The sequence below is a fragment of the Athene cunicularia genome (genome assembly GCF_003259725.1).
Source record: "Athene cunicularia isolate RWA chromosome 19 unlocalized genomic scaffold, athCun1 chr19_part1, whole genome shotgun sequence".
NCBI lineage: Eukaryota > Metazoa > Chordata > Aves > Strigiformes > Strigidae > Athene > Athene cunicularia.
This window is the reverse complement of record NW_020799124.1, coordinates 120,882-133,582: the sequence shown is the minus strand read 5'-3', so window position 1 is coordinate 133,582 and position 12,701 is coordinate 120,882. Positions and strand designations below refer to the sequence as shown.

Below are 12,701 nucleotides of genomic sequence, written 5' to 3'. Positions count from 1 at the left end.
AACCTTTCTCATCAGAGGTACCCAGTCCATCTTATTTTTCTAAACAGTGGAAGAAACATGCACCTGTCAGGGGAAGGGCAGTGCGGTTCAATGACAGTGTATATGGGCTTTGGCAGCTGAGCAGCATCACACATCCACAAAGATGAACCAGCTTTAATTACACTGAGCTGCAGTGAGAAGAAGGTTGTGTTGTTCTGCAGTTCTAGTAGATCAGATTGTCCTTCCTGAGCTAGTAACTTCCATGCTGGGGAATTTTATTCACCTCTGCCTTCCTAACTGGTGAGCAGAAGCAGCTGGCTTTTTCTGGATCATTGCCACAGAGATGCTGTGCATAAATTTGTGCAATGTACATTGCAACTTCGGGCCTCTTTTTTTACATAAGGTCTAATAAAACACAAAAGCTTTATGGTTTTTCTTGTGTTGAGTTTCTGCTTTTGTCTATGGCTCTCTGGTTTTCTGCCTGTCCTCAGTGAGCCAGCAACCATTGCTGGACAGCTCTGATTCCTGGCCGTCTTGCCAGGGAGGTTTCTTCTAGGCCAGGGTTGCTAGACTTTGCTTTTCTTGTACTGCCTTCATTCATTGGGAGATGATGTAGAAAGTGTCTGCAAAGGAGAAGGTCTTCTGTACACCAGCTGTGTATACTGCACGTGTCGCACAGCAAGGTAACAACAGAACTGCACCTGTAGTTGACCTTGGTATAGTTGTGGAAAAATTTCACAATGGCTAAGGTGCTTACAAAATGATCGCCCAAGCAGTCAAGCTGATCAGCAAAGCTGTGCATCCTTTTCATGACCACAGTGATGTTCCTCTCACTGCGGGCTGCGCTCTCGCTGCTGCTTCTTGCTACAGCAAAATATTCCAGTGAGCACTGGCTGATCGTGGCAGGATGGAAAAGGCAACTGTGTTGGAAGGGAGTCGTCTTTTTAGCATTTCCTATTGACTGTTTTCTCCAAATTTTGTTTGGAGAAACAAAAAAAGGCATGTTGTTCAAGCCTCTGAGCAGCTTTAACATTGAGGTACTGCTGTCTCCCATCACAGTCATGATCACTACAACCTGCAGTTGGTAGGCAGGGATTCAGGATTTGCTGAGCTCTCTGCTACCCTCTAACTGCTGATTGTGTCTCTTTGGCAAGAAAAGCAAGGAAGCACGGTGTGAACATATAAAATAAAACAATTGTTTTGCAGAAAAAAAATTGACTGGAGACTGTGCTGAAGGTATCAACACTCTCAGTTCGTTAAGGATTATGTTGCCTGGTTACTTGTGCTGACACTCTCTGTTCCCTTCTATTATTTCTTCCACCGTTTTTTTTCTGTCAGTGGCATTTTTTAGCACAACTGGTTGCCTTTTGAACAAAAGGAGACTGACTTGCCTTTTGAGGGACTCTTTTCCTCTTGCCCAGAGGCTTAATTTTTCAGTGTCTGTTGTTTAGCTCTGTGCTTTTTATAAAACAAAACAAAACAAAAAAAACCCCCTTAGAAACCGCAAAAGCAGTGGATTTCCAAGCTTGTTTGTAGCTTTTATGACGCAAGTGAGTTTTGGGACTGTGCTGTACCTTGGCTGCTGTGCAGCAGTTTGGATGTGGTAACAGTGCAGGGATGCAGTTGGCTGGCTGATGTAGCAGATCTCACCTTCAGCCCTTCACTGAAGTGACAGGAGCCCAACACGCCAGGTCACGACAGGCTGTTTCCTTACAGGTGCCGACTATCCTGGAACTAAGTTTGCAAAGCCAAGATTTCAGAATTTAGCAAATGCCAGGCAATTTAATCTTAATGCAATCTTTATGGATCTCATTTGTTTGCCCTTTCATGCTGTTTTTAATTACTCAGTAATGTGATAGTAGTGCACTGTATGGGTAACAGGTTTCCTTACCAACCTTGACATGGGTAGGAAGAGAGCTCTTGTCTCCAGCGATGGTGGGAGAGTTCCTGAAGGAAAGTTTATCTGGCAGTAAATGGAGAGTGCTTGCGCATCTTTCTTGTCTGTGAATAGCTTTCTCTGACAAAAGCTTTGCTTAGAAATTTAGAGAGATGTGAAGATGATCTCCAGAAAGATAGATGAATGTGTGAGTAGGAAGGTCGAAATGGTCTTTTTTAGATTATGTATTAAAATCACAATAGCAGGATATTTGCAGTAGTATGAATTTGTGGTGTAGTTGTGGGATAACAGATAATCCACATGTTCTTGTTTAGTCATTATTTCTTCTAAAAAAAAAAATCTTTGTAAGATGTGATAGAATTAGATAACATCTGAATATTGCTCTGTGCAATTTTTGATTCTTTTGACTGTCTGTTCTTGCACAATTCATGGTTCTCAGGAGCACATGATTTCTGGCTTTCACCAGGATGTAGTTAATATCTGAGGGCAAATACACTTGAGGATAAAGTTTGGATGCTCATTAAAGTCTCAACAAGTGACTTTTCTTGTTCTGAACCTTCTCAAAATTGTATTGCAGGGAAGCTATGAAATTACTTAAATAAGGGATCCTTGACCTCCGTACAAACAAAATAATATATCTGTCTGGCTTTGTCTCTCGAAACACCATGTTGTATGACAAGAAGTGTGGTGACCTCCAGTGTTTGAAGTAATGGATGATGATTAAGAGCTCATTTGGAAAGCAGTCAAGTTTTATTGCTCTTCTGGTTCATAGAGAATTATTGGAGATGCGTGGAAGTGCTTGCTTGCATACATTTACTGCAAGCGCTGATGAAAATGACTTTAATACTTCCTTAAGGGTTTTAGCCACGTCTGGGGCCTGGCCAAGTGATACAGAGAACTGAGCATCTAGAACATAAGTTAAAATTTTAGCTGCATGAGTGCCAACAGTTACAACCATTGGAGGTCATTTTGTGACCTCTAAGAAACAAGGGGAGAAGCATTCTCATTGCCAACTCCTACAGTTCCCTCCCTGCCGTGGTCCTACACTCCCTCTCCACCCCCAAATAATTAATGCTTTTTGACACTGACTGGCTGTTAGATGGATGTTACAGCAAGGAGCTGATGGACTTCAGGGTCTACGGAGTCTAAACTGTCGTCTTGTTTATGGAGGTGAATCTGCTTTGATAGATGTGACTGTTGTTGAAGCGGGGGAAAGATGTATATGTTGTGTTGGAGAACTGGTGTGTTTATGGCCCTGGTTACAACAATATCATTTTGCAGATTTCTCTTCCGGAGACAATCCCTAGCTACTCTGTTAAAGAGACAAATCCTGTTCTTGGTTACTGCATTGAGTCCCAGTAAAGTGCCTGTTATGTATATTGTTGCACATAAAGCAAAATAAAATTTAGCTCCTCATTGATGAAACACTTGTGATCCTGACAGACATTATTTGCCATTAATTGCAGTAAAAGAAAGATATAGATCATGACTGAATAGGGGCTACTCTATTAATAATTAGTCTTGTTTTCTATCTGTAGAGTCAATGCTTGGCATACCTCAGAAAATACTACATTTTTTTACTATAGCAAGAATGTAGTGAGTGCTCTGTTGCCTTTTAAAATAGTCTGACTGAAAAGTTGATGAAAATTGGAATGATTAGTATCTTACCTCTTGTGACAACTGATTTTGCATGTGTGTGTTTTTAAGCAGTTTCTGCTTAAGTGCAGTGCTTTTAATAACCTGTTACCTTCTGTTTGATTCATTCTTATTTGGGTGCTTGAAGCTCCTCTGCTTTAAGGTTGGTCCAACTTAAGTGAAATTCACGTGCCTACATTTGTTGCAGAGTAGATTTGTGCCCTAGGCAGGAGTTTGGTAGTCAAGACTTCATCCTCTTCTTTCATTTCTTCTGACACTCTGTGGTCTTCCATACAGCTCATACTCAAATATATGGAGATCTATACTTTATTGCATTACCTACAATAGATCACATTTGAAAATGCAGGGTTAATTTAACCTTCTTCACCCCCAACTATGAGGATATGTTTGTTTAAACTTGTAACTTGAGTTGATTGACTGGGATATGTGGTGCTACTTAAGATCAAGGTGTCCTGGTAGCACAGAAGAACAACTGGAACTGGTCTCAGAGGCTGGAATTTGGGAATATGAATTCATTGTGAACTATGCATCTCCTTGTGATGATGGTCATATTATTGATGATTCTAGTGCAAGGGTACACTGAAGAGGATAGCAATCTCCTTTCAAATAGGTTGTATCTTTTGAATGATTTGGAGGACCTTTTTCATCTCAGTCACTTTTTTTGCATGTACAGAATTCAGAGGATCTTGGTATCTAGGATGACTGCCACATCCTGAGAAGACCACAGAGAATTAAAAGATTGTAATCACACAGTGTTTTGTTGATCAGTGTGTGAAGTGGATGTCTGTCCCACTGCAGAGAGAGATCAATCAAGCTATTATCCAGAGTACTCAAACAAGAGCTCCTGGGACTGAAGTGGAGAAGTAGACCATATGAAAGGAAGCTCTGCAGGGTCAGTTGGTCCATTGTGAGAGGCGAAAACTGTTCCAAAGGGAAGGGTGATAATAGCCTCCATTACCCTCAGGTGGTCGAAGGGGATTTGGTTTCAGATCCCAGATTCTGAAATAACCATTAGGAATTCATATGGGAGATTTACAAATTGCACTGTTCTCTCCTGATTCATCATTCTACCCTTTGCTGTAGAAAGTACATTTATATCTTAAAGACAATTTATTTTTGGTCCCACTAAGTTGCTCTATCACTCTCCCTTCTTAGCAGAGTCGGGAGAAATACAATGAAAAGCTTGTGGGTTGAGATAAGGGCATGGAGGGCATCACAGGCAAAACAGACTCTACTTAGGGAAATTAATTTATTGCAAATTATATAATTGTAACAGAGTAGGCTAGTGAGAAATAAAACTAAAAACACCTTCCCTCGCTCTTCCCTTCCTCCTAGGCTCGACTTCATTCCAACTCTTCTGCCTCCTGCCCCGTCCCTGAGTGGTGCAGTGGGAAGGGGAGTGGGGTCATGGCCAGTCTGGACACGTTTGAGTAACTCTGTGTCCTTTTTGTAGTGAGGGGCCCAAAACTGAACACAGTAATCAAGGTGCAGCCTCACCAGCACCAAGTACAGGGGCAAGATCCCTTCCCTGTCCCTGCTGGCAACACTAATCCTGATACAAGCCAGGATGCCATTGGCCTTCTTGGCCACCTGGGCACACTGCTGGCTCGTGGCTGTCAATCAACCCCCCCAGGTCCCTCTCTGACTGGCAGCTTTCCAGCCTCTCCTCCCCAAGCTTGTAGCGCTGCTGGGGGTTGTTGTGGCGCAAGGGTAGCCCCCGGCATTTGGCCTTAGTGAAGCTCATGCAGTTGGCCTCAGCCCATCGCTCCCGTCTATCCAGGTCTCTCTGCAGAGCCTCCCTACCCTCAAGCAGACCAACACTCCCACCCAGCTGGGTGTCATCTGCAAACTGACTGAGGGTGCACTCAATCCCCTTGTCCAGATCATCAATAAAGATGTTAAACAGGAGCGGCCCCAGCACCCAGCCCTGGGGGACACCACTCGTGACCAGCCGCCAGCTGGATTTAACTCCGTTCACCACAACTCTCTGGGCCCTGTTGTCCAGCCAGTTTTTAACCCAGCAAAGTGTGCAATTGTCCACTTAAGCAGTCATTTTTGCCAGGAGAATGCTGTGGGAAACGCTGTCAAAAGCCTTGCTAAAGTCAAGGTAGACAACATCCACAGCCTTTCCCTCATCCAATTAGCAGGTCCCTCTGTCATAGAAGGAGATCAGGTTTGTCAGGCAGGACCTGCCTTTCATAACCCCATGCTGACTGGGCCTGAGCAGATGCCCAGAGGTTGTCCCTCATGTGTTGCATGATGGTGTTTAGGATGAGCTGCTCCATCAGCTTCCCGGGCACCGAAGTCAAGCTGACAGGCCTGTAATTTCCTGGATCATCCTTCCGACCCTTCTTATAGGTGGGCATCACACTGGCCAATTTCCAATCTGTTGGGACCTCCCCGGTCAGCCAGGACTGCTCATAAATGATAGAAAGTGGCTTGGCCAGCACCCAGCCAGCTCCTTCAGCACTCTCGGGTGTACCCCATCTGGTCCCCTAGACTTGTGTATGTCTATGTGATGCAGTAGGTCACTGACTGTCTCCTGGATTGCAGGGGGTTCGTTCTCCCAGTCTCTGGGATTTCATCAATACAACTAACTTTGCTATTAAAGACTGAAGCAAAGAAGGTATTAAGCACCTCAGCCTTTTCGTAATCACTTGTTACCAAATTTCCTCCTGCATCCAGCAGGGGATGGAGACTCTCCCTGGACTTTCTTTTGCTACTGACATACTTACAGAAACTTTTCTTGTTATCCTTGATTGCAGAAGCCAAATTAATTTCCAGTTGGGCTTTAGCCCTTCTGATTTCCACCCTGCATAGCCTCACAGCCTCTTTGTAGTCACTGTGTGTGGCTAGCCCCTTTTTCCAAAGGCTGTAAACTCTCCTTTTCTCCCTGAGTTGCCGCCACAGCACCCTGTTCAGCCAGGGTGGTCTTCTCTGGCATTGGCTTCTCTTGGAGCCCCTGGGGACCGCCTGCTCCTGAGCCATTAACACTTCCTTCTCAAAGAGCGTCCAGCCTTCCTGGGCCCCGTACCCTTCAGGAGAGTCTCCCAGGGGATCCTTTCAAGCAGGTGCCTAAACAAGACAAAGTCAGCCCTTCGGAAGGCCGGGATGTCAGTCCTTCTTAGCTCTCTCCTGACCTCTCTAAGAATAGAGAACTCTTTTATTTCATGATCGCTGTGCCCTAGTCGGCCTCCAACCTCCACATCGTCCACCAGCTCTTTTCTGTTCACAAAGAGGAGATCCATCAGGGCACCTTCTCTGGTCGGTTTACTCACCAGCTGCATCAGGAAGTTCTCTCCCACACATTCTAGGAATCTCTGGGACTGGTCTCGTTCTGCCCTGTTGTATTTCCAGCAGATGTCTGGGAAGTTAAAGTCGCTCACAAGAACAAGGGCAAGCGATCGTGAGATTTCACCTAAGTGCCTATAAAATATGCTTCTCATGCCTGAAGCCAAGACAACGTTTTAAAATTTGCTGCATATCCTGGGCTTGCAACCTTATTTCTGCAATTTGCAGATCTTTCTTTTTTTTTTTTTTTTTTTAACATAAAAGTTGGCATTAATGGTACTTTGTATACTAAAGAGTAAAAAACCAAGCAAGCAAACAAATAACAATGTAATTTCCATAATACAGCTTGCCACAAAGGGTGACTATTGATTTAATATACCCTAATTAAATTTTAAGAGCCATTAGTCAATTTTGTCAGCAATATGCTAGTATTTTACTCTGCAAATCCAGCTAATTGAATTAAAATGTTTCAAATGAAGATGAATTCTCAGGTAGGCAATTGACAAAATGCAATTTAATTTTTAGTTGTTTAAAACATAACTGACTGTAAAATGCCCATGAAAATCACTTTCCTGTGCTTCGTGTGCCACACGTACAGACTGATGGATTGCTTTACTGGTAACCAGCAAAAACAGATGGACATGATCAGCTTTCACAACTGGAAATTTTCATATCGGGTGAGTGAAAGGCCTTTCTTGGTCCCATTGCACAAGATCAGGTTACTTGGATCTTTTAATCTTGTAATGCATTGATTGTCTATCTGGAGAATAGTGCTGACAGCAATGTCACTCTCTTTCTGGCATGCATTTGAATTGTTGATTTAGGTTAAACTTTTATTCTTCACATCCAGCCCATTACAAGGCAGTGGTTTGGAGCTGGGAGGTGCTGCTGTTGGGCAAGTTGTGTTAGGTCTGTGTATGGAAACGTGCAATTCCTGCCCTTTCCGTACCACCTAGGATTAAGCTGTGCAACTCCTACTGATTTTTTAAAATGACAGATTCTGTGCTTTTCACCTTAAAACTCAGAAAGAATTGTGCTCCAAAGACTGTGGCTTAGGAACCATAAAATTCTGTGGAATTCATGGCATGCACTGTGATTCTTCACCACTCCACCAGTTCTTTGTAACTCCCCTTTAAAAAAATGTTCTACTCTCTGATCTCATATCTTTTGGATCTCACCATTTTCCATCTAGCATAAGAGGAAAAAAAAGCCTGTTTTATATGTGAAACAGTGTATTTCTAAGAGATGATGGGGACAATTTCCTGTCGATTCCCATAACTGCTCTCTCTGTTCTCCTGTCATAATGTCCATAAGACACTGCACAGAACTGAAAGACTAGAATAATGTTTTTGGTTAAGATTAAGTTTAATATACATCTATGGAGTAAGCCTATTCATAAAATCATAGAGTATCTCAAGTTGGATCAGGTCCAACTCCCCGCTCCTCACAGTTTATCTAAAACTAAACTAGGTGGCAGGGGTTGGAATTAGATGATCTTTAAGGTTCCTTCCAACCCAAACCATTCTATGATTCTATGACTAAGAGCATTACCCAGTTATACTATTGTATTTCACACTAATTTGAAACAAGCATTACTACAGCATATTTATGCTTCCAGAAAATGTGCAGCAGTCATCTTTCAGTTGCAGCACCTTTTGATGCAAGTACCTTCTGATCCTTTGCAAAGACTACTGTAAGGAGTAGTTGCTGAAGAAACTGAACTTAGAGCAGTAAAATGGGGAGCAGAATCCCTCCTAGGAGCTGTTAGCAGAAACTTACTGCGTGGAAGGGATGGTCAGTCACTGGCTACTTCCACAGTAGTGTTTGGTGCTGCCATTGCAGCTCTAAAGCCCTAGGATTCCCGATAGCTTTTGTTGCACTATTTGGAATTCATCTTTTCTCTTGTCTTGGTGCATGAGGCTGCTATAGAGACTTAACTTGATGGCAGTGATTCTGTTTTGAGAAGGTTTTGCTTGGTTTGGTTTTGAGTGACCTGTTCATGAGGGCTAGCTTTTCAAAGTGCACTGAGCTCCCATAAATTGTATTGGGCATTCAGAACCATTAAGCACTTATGAAAATGCCTTTGTCCTTGTTTCAGACCCCTTGAATCTGCAGTTAGACTAGCGTGAGGCAGTACAGATAAGACAACACCAGACAGAAGGGTAGGATGCACCCACAGCTGCCACAAAAATTTACACTAATCTCACCCTGTAGTGAAAAGTAGAGATAGGGATGAATGAGAAAGTATTTACTATTTTATGACTTAATAGCCACATAAGCAGTTTTTAATTTGACTGTGGAACAGTATTACTTTATTTTTCCATCAAATTAAGAGTCTAACTAGTCATGTATTATGGAGAAACATTAACATGAAAGAAGCAGTTAATCAACTTAAGGAGATTTGTCTTCACCAACTTTCAACTGAGCTGTTGCTGAGTAGGTACAAATCTTAAGTGTAAAAGGAGAGTTTAGTTGCATCACTCTCCAGATTGATGTTTTTGCAGAAGGAGAAAGACTGTAGTGTGGAAGCTATCTATTGTTTCTCATCAAATAGAATTAATCTTGGTTTAAGTCAGTAATAAAGCTCATACAGTGTTTAAATCTGTACATATGGTGCTTGGTTACACATAAAGCAGAGCCTGCAGCTCCCTGTGCAATGGTTAAATACACCTATGGTGAGGAAAACTGCCAAGGTGCTAGTAATCAGCCCTGTGTTAATTGCAAAGTATGGCTGGAAGACAGCTGTTAATTTGATTTTTAAGGTCAATTTTCTTAGGCAAGATTCAGGTGTATTATTTTTCCTCTTGTTTTCTTTACTTATATAATTTCCTTGTATAATAATGTGTAATATATTGATTTCCTTCTCATTCAATTCATTGCTTAGTATAAAACCTGTAGAGGTGAAATAATCTAATTCCTTTTCAGCCTAATTATACATGGGTCTTAACTGTTTTGTTGAACTTTGCATTTCTCATGTTTAAAAAAAAAAGTTAGATTTAATGATTAGGTCAAGAGAATAAAGATAAAATGTTGCAGATATGCCAATTTGGCTGTGAATTACCATCCTCCACTTAAATGGGAATGGTTAATTTTTTGCACTGAATGGTTTGGAGTTTTTGTTAATGTACTTATCAGTTGTGATGTAGATACTAGCCCATAGTATGTATCTGAAATTAAGGGCTATGTTGAGTTCAATCCATTAAACTGCTACAGAAAATTAGTATATCTGTGCAAGACTAGGTGCACATGACGATATTTTTAGCAAGCTCTTCATCTGCTCTCATTTTCCATTGCCTCACTGACTCAGTCTCCTTTGCTACCTCTGCCCTGCTCCAGCATTTAGGTACTGGTCAAAGCACTCAGCACAGCAGAAGAATCTCTACACGCTCATGACTCTGCTTTCACTGTACTGATTTTTACCATGTACTCATGTTTCTCTCTTTCTTCCGAAGGCTGCCTTGCCTAATTTTGTCCACAGTGAATGTTCTGTGTAAACAAACTGCTCTCTTCCTTCCCCTCAGTAGCATGTGATCTCCCCCTCCTTGTCATGTCCTCCTAGAGTCATATAACTAATTAAAGGTTGTTTGTACATAGCTGACTGTAATGTTTACGCTGCTATTAAATTTATTGCAATAGCATCTGCCACTGCCTAATAATGTGAAGAATGGAAAACAGAAAACTTGGCTTAGTGGAGTGAACAGTGGAAGGGAAGGATGGAAACTAGAATAGTGAACAGTGTTCCAAAACCATCAGATGGCTTGTATAAAGAATAGATTCACTTCTAGCAGCAGGTTTTAGAGAGCAGCAGCAAATGGGATTCCCACAAATCAGCCATGGCAGCAGTTTAGGGCAGGTTAACCGTGTTCTGCAACTGCCATCACTTCATTTCGTGATGCAAAATAGAGGAATCTTAATCTAGCCGCAGAGATATTTTTTAGCTGAGAGCTGAGTCTAGCTGCAGAGAGTATTGCTTTCTTGCAGTCCCTCCAGAGATATTCCCTTTTCCTTTTTTGGCCTGTATTAAGATCCGGTCCACATGCTGAAATCAGTATGTGTTCTTGCATCGGACCCAGAGTTTCCCTGGCTGCCATTCCCATCCAGAGGGTTGTACCATCTGTAGGTATATTACCTCTCTTCCTCTCCCCCTAAATTGTCCTCACACTAGGGTTACATTTGCCATGGTGTTTAAAAAACCATATATATTAACAAACCAGATTTTTCTATTCAGAAGTTAAATTTCACAGTATTCTCGCTGGGCTGAAAGCCATGTTCTGAAGTGGAGCATAACATCGTTTGTTCCAGTGGTATGGTTATGTTAAATGAATTCAGATGATTAGAGCAGGGAAAGTCCTGCATATCATAAAGCTTGCTGGCACTCCAGTTGCTCGTGTTGCAAGCCTGACTGTGTGAAGGAGGCAAAGAAGGATCCCCCTGATACCTCACTGGTGCTGGGGCACACACCTCTCCTGCTGTGCTGTCTGATGCTGATCCCACCGACGATGTCATCCCAGGGGAGAGCAAAATGAACCCTACATTTTGCTTAGGCCTCTGAAGAAGGAATCTAGAGAAGGGATTGGGACCTGTGTCCCCATTCCAGCTCTGAGGGTAGCTGTGGGCTGGTAGCGTTGGGTTTTCATTTCTGTAGTGGTGGAGTGATGGCAAATGTGTTTGTCATCCATGGTAGAGATGGCCCGAGTGCTGTAGGAGGTTTTGTATGCATAAACTAATGAAGGGCCCTTCTACTCCCATATCCTTGTGTCTCTGTATTTTAGGGGTTTGTATTTAGATCTGAGAAAATCTCTTTGTACTTGCAAGTTTCCCTGGACAGGTGGACTGTGGGAGGGAATGGGAGGACAGAGACATTCTTAAAAACACTGCTAATTAAATATTTGGAATAAGAATCTATTTTGTGTTGCTGGCTAAGTTATACTAATTCTTAGTTATTTAGAGATTCAGTGGCTAATGCTACAGGTAATCAAATAGATTCCTAGCTACAGTTTCATTGCTTACGATGCCATTCTTGAAATGAAGAGTAAAATCTTCAGCCCCTCCACACCGGCACTGGGGGGCTTCTAGACTAACCATTTGCGGGAGAGCTGAGCACGCACATGACCAATGTGATCAAGCAATGCCCGTTTATTACAACTAAGAAAGCCCTTTTATAATGTTCTCCCGCACACGTGAGTAACATGCAGTACAAGTCCTCAAGACAGGACAGTTAACTTAGCCCGCGCTTTAAACCTTCTTATGATTGGATAAAAAGTGCCATCAGCCTTGCCAGGCTTCCTGCCTTGTGTAACTGCCTCTTCCGTCCCAACCCCTTCCGGGGGTTGTTTGTCTCGTCGAGTTTCTCCCCCCTCATTCAGGGTCACATCCTTATCGCATTCTTGCTCGGCTGAGGCTCTTATCAGTCTTGTTCTCAGGCAGGATTGCTCACATGGCCATTCTCTCGCAGAAAGTCCTTTAGAATCCCAACAATTATTTTGATGACGAGATTAGAGCAGTTTTCAAGGTGTCATAAATGTTGAACTATTCCCACTGAAGCTAATGGGAGTTTTAGAAATCAGCATAGTAGTCAGTTGTAAAATATCTACTGCAATATAGTAGAAAAAGTGAAGAGCTTGATGTTCGTGCAGAGCAATCCTGTTTCACATTGTGGTTTTTTTGCTTTTGCAGGTGAAGAGTCTGCATTTTGCTCATCTGGCTTTCTACAGGAAAAACAACGTGAGTTGAAGTTCTCTTTTTTTTTCCTCTGTACTAAGTCTGTTCGACAGCTGGAGATGATAGAATAGAAATGTTGAGTAGCACAGCCCTGGTGTGATGTTGAGAAGGAAGATGGGTGTGGAGGGATCAGGATTCTTTTGATTTCTGTTTTAAA

At 42.4% G+C, this 12,701-nt stretch overlaps 1 protein-coding gene across 10 annotated transcripts in view; it reads left to right on the top strand.

Annotated features, from left to right (window-relative positions):
• The window catches only part of PITPNM3 (PITPNM family member 3), a 99,752-nt gene that overhangs the window by 32,379 nt on the left and 54,672 nt on the right, over positions 1 to 12,701 (top strand). For 8 of the 10 annotated variants that reach the window (XM_026861739.1, XM_026861734.1, XM_026861737.1 and 5 more), the window contains one exon: positions 12,500 to 12,547. The exons of the other annotated variants lie outside the window; for them this stretch is intronic. In XM_026861739.1, the coding sequence (XP_026717540.1) occupies positions 12,500 to 12,547 (48 nt within the window). The remainder of the gene's footprint in view (positions 1 to 12,499; positions 12,548 to 12,701) is intronic. 10 annotated transcript variants of the gene reach the window in all.